The sequence below is a fragment of the Dama dama genome, chromosome X (assembly GCF_033118175.1).
Source record: "Dama dama isolate Ldn47 chromosome X, ASM3311817v1, whole genome shotgun sequence".
NCBI lineage: Eukaryota > Metazoa > Chordata > Mammalia > Artiodactyla > Cervidae > Dama > Dama dama.
In genome coordinates, this window is record NC_083714.1 from 57,424,604 (window position 1) to 57,433,879 (window position 9,276).

The window sequence follows — 9,276 nt, forward strand, 5'->3', positions numbered from 1 at the left end:
AGCTGTATAAAAGGACATACAAGGAACATAGAGGAACTTACCTCAAATATATTTAATTTCTCAATTCTTACTAAGTAATATCATATTTCCAAAATAGTTATATTCCCATTCCATGGAATATTGACCAGGGTTACAAAATAAAATCAAAGAGTTCACAATCACTTTTACAAAACAGCAAACTTTTTTTCTTGAACTGGGTGAGCACAAACACACTGTGATCAACGTTATTGACATAGTTAGACACTGAAGCTTATTAAGCCTTCTATTAAAACAAATAACATTTGAAAAATTCCTAAAGGAAACAGAAGTGAATCTCCATGTCATTGTAAAGAACATGATCCCAAAGATGCAGCACAGCATTTCCCCCAACTGGCCCAGGCCCTCACGACAGAGAAGGCAGAAGGAAGGATCAGCCTCCCTTCCTTCGTCCAGGACAAGCTGCTGGATGTGGGTCTGGCTGCTGCTCTGGCTCAGGGCCCCTCTTCCTCCTCCCTCACACCTCTGCACACCGGGGTGGGAAGAACCCGGGACCCCTTCCATTGACCCTGTGCAGATAGTCCTTGACTTGCTGCTTGCTGGTCTCTGCATAGGCCCTGGTACCCCACAGGAACTCATAGTGAGCAGGGTGGCTGTGAGGCACCTGACAGTACTGCAGGTACCCCGCCTGCACCCATATTTGGGTCAGCAGCTCCTTGGGCTCCCCATAGATGTAGTGCTGCATCCCAGCAAATGCCCCCATTCTGCTGAGTTCTCCCCAGACTTTCTCCTCACAGACCCAGTCCCCTGCTAGGAGAATCAGGGTCAGGGCGGAAACCAGTAGGCCAGCCTTTGGCATACTCTGCCCATCCCTCTGCATGTCATTGAGTGTGAGCTCCTGGGGGTGGGGGTGGAGGATGCCTCCGTGAGGCGGCCCAGGGTGGGGATCATGACATAGATGTGCTCTCTATGGTCCACCTCTTTCATATCCAGGCCAAAGACCAACTGCAAGCACTGTGTGGCTTTATGAAAGACCACAGGGAAGTGGGCCTGGTTATCCCTGAGGACTGTATTCAGCATTTCAGTCTGGAAAATCGGCTCCTTGGTGCCATACTTGAGGAACACGATCTCGACTAGATCAGCCACCATCACATTCAGAGTCTGCTTGAGAAAGATCTCTGCATCCAGGGCGGCAGAGGAAGATGAGATTGGAGGGGAGGTGGCCAGAGGGGTTGAGGCATCCTCCGCCTCCACCCCCAGGAGCTGCGCCTCCACTGGGCCCTGGGCCTGGATTTGGCCCTGAAAGTGTTCCTCAGGAGTGCAAAACTCATTCATCGGGACCACAGGCATGACGGATGGGGTCTTGTGCCCAGTGGGAGTGTGGCATGGGGGAAATGGAGACCACTGACCTGGGAAAGAGAGAGTGTAAATGGTCCTAGTTGTGAAACATGCCATGGGTGGCTCTGACTGAGGCCACTTTACTGGTCTTCCTTGAGGGCTGCTCTTGGGCGTTACAGGGGTGCTCCTCCTTGGTAGTCAGTCCCCTGTCAACTGAGGAAGAGAAATTTTGGCCCAGGGTGCAGCCAGTACAGCCCAAGGTTCTGGGGCTGACAAGGTGGGGGGATTAAGGCATTTTGAGGTCCCCTCTGTTCTGGGATGGGGAGCCCCTGTGCACAATCAGGGCACCCACCTCACCTTGTCTCCCAGCACTGCCTGGACGTCCTCTGCTCCCTGACCTCAGGACATGGGCCTCAGACCTCTGTGTTTGCCTCCTGTTTCCTGGAGCCCCTGTGAGACAAATGGAGGGGGCACCTCGGGGGGAGACTGTGGCACAGACCTAGGCCTTCTGTGCTGGTAGGAGGGGTTGACTCTGTGAGGTCCCCACAGATCTGGGGTGGGTAGTCCCATTGGGGCTCACGTGTAGTGCTCACTTTTCCACCAGCATGTCCTGGACCTTCCCCTTTGGGGACCTGCAGGGAAATTCAGAACAAGACCCAAATCTGGACAGAAAGTGCTGAGGGGCCCCACATGTGGCCGCACCTGCCTAGGGCATCCCGCAGGTCCTAGGCTGGGAGATGCTCGGTCCTCACCTCTCCTCACGTCCTACTTGGCCTCCAAGCACTGAACACAGGGGCGGGCATCTGCTCAGTCCTTCCTCGGGATCCAGGGAGTCCACCCTCTGCAGAACTGAAGCCTCTCCAGGGAGTCCACCCTCTGCAGAACTGAAGCCTCTGCCCTCCACCCAAACACCTCATCTTAAAGCCCCTAAGACAGAGGTGAATAAACTGCTCACCCTGCTCTGGGGCCTCCATGATCCCCCACAAGAGCAAGGATCCCTCCCTGCCGTGGAGTCTAACACCCTCAGTCCTTCCTCGCATGGAGCCTAGATTCCAGGCAGGACCCGCGATTGTCCCGTCCACCATGTTGAAACCCCGCCACTTTCACCAGGTCCCCAGGCTCTCTGAGATCCGGATGTCAGGAAATCTTGCTCATGGTTGTCCTTCCCGGGGATTACCAGAGTCCCCTCTATTCTGGGGTCAGGCTCCCCTCCTCCCTCAGTGTCCTCACTTTGACTCCCGGTAGGACCTGGGCTCTGTCCTTTCCCTACCTGAGGCCTGGCTCCTCACACCAGGTCCCCGGTCTCTCTGAGACCCACATGTCAGGAAGTCAGACAGGCCTAGAGTGCTCTTCTCACCCCAAGGGCTTCCAGGGCCAACTACAGGGGCGGGGATCTGTGGGGTTCTGTCGGTCCTCCCACAGGGACCCCTCAGTCTTCCTTCAGGCACCTCAACTTGCCTCCAGTCGGGACCTGGGATTCTTGCCTCTCCCGAGCTGAAGCCCCGCCCCTTATACCAGGGCCCCAGTCTCTCCAAGACCCAGGTGTCAGGAAGTCAGACCATGCCTGTTTTGCTCACTCTACCCCACGGTCGCCCTGGACTGATAACAGAGATGGGCTACTCTGAGGCCTCCTCTGATTGCGGTCCACGGTACCCTAGTCCTCCCTCAGGGTCCTCAACTTGACACACCACAGGACCTGGGAATCAGCCCACCTGAGTCCCCGCCCCATGCAAAGTTCCCAGTCTGAGACCTGGATGTCAGGAAGCCTGCCCCCTGTTTCAGGACCCCAGACTAAGACCCAGATATAGGGAAGTGAGACCACACATGTTGGGCTCATCCTACCCCAGGGCCACCAAGGACCGACAGCAGCAAAAGGCTTCTCTGAGGTCTCCTCTGATTGGGTTCCAGCGTCCTTTCAGTCCTCCCTCAAGATCCTCAACTTTGACAACCTGCTGGTGCTGGAATTCTTCCCTTTGCCCACCTGAGGCTGCTCCCCCATACCAGATCCCCAGTCTCACTGATACCGAGATGTCAGGAAATATGGTATGTATTCATTTAGCCCAAGCCCTCCCAGAGCCCACTCAATAGTGTGGTCCAGCGTCCCCACAATCCTCCCTCAGGGTCCTCACCCAGACTCCCAGTGTCGGGAGTGCCACAAGTTACTGATGCTTCCCTTCTGATGGAAGAGAAGGGAAAACTCATTCTGCCAATAGAGCTAGTCAATGTGACCACACACTCACTGAAGAGCCATGCAGGAAGAGGCCCGGGGCACACCACACACACCCGAGTTGCTGACTCATGTCAGAAAATGGCCTTCCACAAAGTGTGTCATGTTTCCACTCCACCAACCACAGGCAAGGATGTCATGTCCTCACACCCTGGCTGGCCCTGAGCATCATCATTCGGTTGAACCTTTGCCCGCCTGCTGAGTGACAAAGGGTCACACTCTTCACTGGGTCTGGCTTGGTTACAAGGGACCTGGTTGGCCCCTGGGGCTTGGCCATCACTGTGTCTTCTACTGAGGTATGTGACTGGATCCCAGGCTTGCCCATTTTCCATCATTCAGTGTCTCAGCCAACTCAACCCCTTCCTCCTGGGTGCCTCAGAATCTCACCTGTGTGGGTGGAATCCCAGAGCAAGAAGTGGCTGCAAGCACTCCTACCACTCAAAGCAGAGGGTGCCTGCTTGGTGGCCAGAGGAGAAAGCACTCTTCTGTCTGCTTGACTGATTGTCTTCACCTGCATGAGGACCAGAGGAACAGGGAGAAAGTCACCAGTGACAATACAGCCATCTTGGACAACAAGCCACCACGGTCTTCTCCTTGGCAGAGACCTCAGACCATGGGGTTCCAGGAGGGCCCAACCGATGAGAAACATACCTGCAGGTTCCCTCAGGGTGGGTTCTGCTCATCACAACAGCTGGCCTGTCCTCACGCGGCTGGGACAGGGACCCCACGATGCCTCAGCCTGCAGCACAGAAACCATCCCCCAGGAGTGATGGTGGTTTATAGCCCAGGAGACCCTCCCCAAAGAACAAGAGAAAATGACTCCTCCCCTCACACTGCCACTCTGGAAGGATCTGGGGGCCCCACAGTCAGTGTGCTGCCCTCCATGGACTCGTGGTTGGTCCCCACCAGGAGGGGAACCGTTGACAAGCAACTGAGCCCTGCTTGTCAGGGTCAGGCTTGGGTGGTGGTGACTCACAGGGGGTGGGTGGGGCTAGTGTGAGGTCATAGTCCAGGGGCATGGTAGGAGGCTGGAGGGCAGGTCTGCTGGCATCTTCCCATGTATGTCCCAGGGCATTGCCGGGACGCACACGTGGAAGCAAAGCGGGCTGGGACTGTGGCTGTGGAGGGGGCCAGAACGTCTTGGCTTGGCTTGGCTTGGCTCCCTGGCAGGCACTCCTGGAAACCCCCACCTGGAGGTACCCATGACGCACGAGGTACCCTCCCACCTTTCTGCAAGCAGAGTGAGTTGCGGGTGCTTTGAGATGACTGGGCGGTGGCTACCAGTCAGGACTGTGGTCCACCACTGGGACCGAGACCTTTGACAGCACTGGCTGACCTCAGCCCACAAACACTGACACCCGTCATTTCTGGTGCATATGGCTTCCCTTACTCATGTAGGCACACAGGTATGCAGGCACACAGTTACGTTGACACGCACGTAGCACTATGAACAAAGGCGCATTCCTTCGCCGGCCCTGTCTGCTAGGAGACAAACTAAGATCCGTCAGGCTCTGAGGCGCCTAGAAGGTCAGGCCGGGAGGAGCCTCGAGAAAGGCGGCCTGGAGCACCATCAGGAGCAGGACCCGGAAGTGAGGGAGGAGGCTCGAGGAGCAGGGCTAGGAGTCTGGGGCTGAAGTGCGGGAAAGACCTGGGTGAGGAGAAGCTTCTAGAGAAGGGGATGGGGCAGGGCGGGGCTGGGACTGGAAGGGGCTTGGGGTGTGGCAAGGCGGGGCTGGGATGTGGCTGGGGCCAAGGTGGAGCCACCTGAGGTGGGGAGGGGCTGACAGGGATGGAGCTGTGGGCCCGGGGAACCCATGGGGAGTAGGACTGTTCAGCTTCATGGTGGAGGCCAGACTGTATCCTTTTCAGCCCTTGCCATAGGCGCCCAGTCCATGAGACTCGGCGAGAGTCAAAGTGACCATGACCCAGTGTCCTCAGTGACTGCATCTGAGCTTCAGAGTGGACCCCAGGGGCCAGGGAAGCAGGGAGAGGGGTGGCTTCTGGGCAGAGTTCCCCATCTCTGGGCTGAAAGCCCAGGCTGGCTCCCTTCCAAGCCACCCTGGGACTGCTGGCCCAGTGCTGAGCAACAGTCTTATCTGTTTTTTTGCAGGTGTGAAGGAAAATCCTCACTGTGTTTCCTGCTGCCCCTGGGACCTGAGATGTCTCAGAGAAAGGCAGCTTCGCCTTCAAAACTGTTTCCTGTCCTCGTCCTCTCATCTGGGGCTCAGCCCACCCAGGGCAGCCACCTGACTCGGCTCCTGACCGCCGCCCTGCCTGCTGTGTCCCTGTTTCCCAAGTGTCTGATCACAGTAAATGCTCCCCTTTCTGTCCCCGTTGCTACTAGCTGAGCTCAGGCCTCGTGGCCTGGGGCCAATGCTGTCAGCCTAGGCCCCTCCAACAGCTTGGACCCCTCCTCTCTCTCCTCCTCCAGCTGCTGTTGCACACACCATCAACTCTGTGTCACACCACATGCACATCTGTCCTCAACCCCAGATGAAAAGCACAGTGGAGCCATCTCTTGTTTAAGCCCCAACCCGTCCGTGGTGCCCTGGGGGGCTTCTGGTGGTTCCAGGTCTCCTTCCTCATTGCCCAACACCCTGGGTGGCTGTGCTGGCCCTGCACTCTGTGCAGAGCTCATCCGGGACCCCAAACTTTGTCATGCAGTTCTCTCTCTGGACCACTGGCTCCTCTTGTCCTGATAACCTACTGTCCTCCATCCAGGCACGACTGTAACATCCCTTTTCCGTCTCCCGAGTGTCAGGTGCTCTCATCTAGGAGTTCTGGGGCACCCTGCATCTTTCTGCTGCCACCTTTGCCCCCACTCTTCCTCCCAGGCTGTGGCTGCTGTGCATGAGTCCGGAACCCCGAGGGTCACTGAGTCCCAGGAAGGCGGGGTGGGTGTCTCACTGGTTCCCGTTAGCCAGGTACCCACGCAACTGCTGCCATGGAAATGTTGAGTTGGAGCAGTGCTTTCCCTTTGAGCAGGCAGCCTGCTTTCTCCTTGCACAGAGTTGCTTCTTCCAAGCCACGACTTGTGGGGCAGAGGCTGCCTCCTGGATTTGAGGCCTCAGCACTGCAGGGACCCGAGCAATCACCACACTCAACTCCCTCATGCTGGTGCCCCCCTCCTCGCCCCAAGAGTGGTTACCAGCTATCTCCAGACACTCCAGAACCTCCTGGTAGTGGTTTCAGTTCTTGAGGGAAGGTCCTGTGAATGGTGGGTGGGCCGCTGCTGTTCCTCCAAATCCTGGCTTTGAACTAGACCTTTCCCAGTGAACTGGAGACCTATGACATGTGGCTGCTGATAGGGGCAGCTGTGAGGACCTGCTTCATGGCATTTCTCCACACCCATCCCTTATCTGCTGCTGGCCCCAGCTCTCTTCACATGCCCAGATATGTGGGCTGAGCCCCGGGGAGTGCTGCCTCCCATCTGGCCTGGGTCTCTGAGGCTTGGTGTGGGTTCCACTTTGCTCCTGCTCTGCATTTGCAGGCAGCACTGACCTGGGACGGACTTGACCCAGATTCTCGGGTTCCCTCCTGTGCTCCTTGGCTGATGTGGTTTCCTTTCTGAAATGCCTGTTGCCCATTTCTCCACTGAGCTGTGTGTCCTTTCTGTGCCGAGTTGTGGGCACCTCTTTCAGGGTCTGGACATTCATCCCGTCCTGGTGTTTGTATTGCAGATTCATCCTCTTCTGTTTGCACACTAGCAATGGACTCAGTATTCACCTGGTCTCTTGGAGCTGTAACTGCCCTACAGGTCAGCACATGTCCGTCAGGCACTCCCACTGGGGGCCGCCATCCATCCCCAGGCTTGGCAGTTGGGGCGAGCAGTCATTGAGGAGATGCCGCCCTGGAGTCCAGCACTCTGCCCATGAGAGAGGGCTCCTTCACATCCGTGTCAGTCCCTCAGTCCCAGCCTAGCTTTAGCTCTGGGCCTTGGACTCCTGCACGCGGGACAAGCCCAGGGGCAGCTGTGTAGCTCTGGGAGGTCAGCCAGACCTACTTCCCCTCTGTCCAAAGGGCAGCTCCCATTGACTGTACCCCTCTCCATATGGCCCAGATGGAGGGGCCAGCCTGAGAACAGGACACATTTCTGATTTTATCTCAGTTCTGCTGCATATCTTTGAGAGGACGCAGCACACATGGGAGCTGCGGACACGGATTGCCACTCTGCTGCCACTGCTCAGGGTACTGACTGCCCAGGAGATGGGGCACCACCCAGGGGGGACCGAGGGAGCTTCTGTGAGACTCTGGCACTGCCCTGCTCGCACTCACATCACGGGCCTTTATATTGCATCTGACACGGGAGTGGGAGATGCTGGTTTCCATGTGTCCATCACTCCCATGCTCTGGGGTCTATGTGCTCTTCACTGTCATCCATCTGGGCAGGTTCGCCACGAGCTGGATGCCACACCTGCCAGCGCTGGAGGGGGCTTCTGGACACCAGGCTGTGGCCTACTGAACAGATCCAGCAGGTTAGTTTGTGAGATTGAGGAGCAGGGAGGGTGGAAATGAGTGTGCATTGTCATCCCATACCCATGGTGAGAGGACTTCAATGAGTGGACTCTCTTGTTCTGGGTGAGAGCCCCGTCTGGCTACCCTTTGAGTACTTGTGTGCACACCGTGGTGACTTGGCCAAACCCAGAGAGGGTGTGAGAAGTCAGGAGCAGAGGACGCCCGTGAGGTGCCACCAGAGGTGTGAAGGTTCTCCAGTTCATGAGTGGGTCATGTACCACCTCCCCCCCTTTTCTGTGCATTTCTCTTTTACTCGCTGGAATTCATGCAGGTTTTCCATTTGGCTTTACCATCTTTCCCTCACATCACATGTTCCCCAGGTTCTGAAGGACTCAACAGATGTCTCACTAAGCCCTGCACCCGGCTGTGGGGGACACTGCATTCCAGGCTCTCCCAGCTCAAGAATGACTGATGAATCCTCGGGACTGGCCCTGTGTTCCCTGAACCCTGACCCGCTGTGCCCAGAAACCCCAGCCCAGAGGGTCATCCCAAAGCAACCGCAGAGTCAGAGTTAATGAGTCTCTCACGTCAGTGTCAATTTGACACTCTGTTTGGCAACCTCCACTCCTCTGGTGGTCCCACTTCCCTGCGTGGGTTCACATCTCAGAGCCCAAGTTCCCTTTGGAAGTGGCTGGGGTCATTCCTATGTCTGTTTGCTGTGGAGCGTCAGTGTCCTTCTCTTGGGGACCCGCCCCATCCCTGTTCCTCACTTCCAGACCTCAGAACTGGCTTGGGGGCCAAACCTGGGCAAGGGATCTTAACCCATTTACTGGGGTGGCTGCCCTTGCCCTCAGCATCGTTTTGGACTGTACCTAGGTTAGTTGCCCACCTATCAAGCCTCTGGGAGGCTGCACTGTATTGACTACTTGCCTTGCTCTGTGGGTCCAGCCTCCTGGGAGGCGGCCACCCTTATCATGGTCCCTGGCTCCTGGCTCAGTGCGACCTTGTGCCCTCTGCTACAGTCCCTGGGCAGCAGGGATGAGGGGAGGGGGTGTCATCCATCTCCTCCATCACCAGGCCTGACAAGACCAGTCTGTGTTGCACAGTGACTTCGCTCTGCCTGGCGGCCCAGCAGTAGGTGACCAGCTCTTCCCATGGTTCCTTGGGTCTCCTGCTGGTAGTGCTGTGGGTCCTGCCACAGGCTGTGGTGGCCAGCTCCCCTGCTTCCTGGGATGGAGACACCTGTGAGGGAGGATTCTGGTCCAGTTAGCTCCCTTGGA

General features: G+C 56.9%; 1 protein-coding gene across 1 annotated transcript; it reads right to left on the bottom strand.

Moving 5' to 3' along the window:
* Positions 1-493: 493 nt before the first annotated feature.
* LOC133052672 (melanoma-associated antigen 10-like) lies at positions 494-1,326 on the bottom strand. Its single transcript, XM_061137573.1, has 2 exons — positions 911-1,326; positions 494-872 (listed from the first exon to the last, which is right to left on the bottom strand). Exons 1-2 carry the CDS (start codon positions 1,324-1,326, stop codon positions 494-496), a joined length of 795 nt encoding a protein of 264 aa, XP_060993556.1.
* Between the last annotated feature and the right edge of the window lie 7,950 nt (positions 1,327-9,276).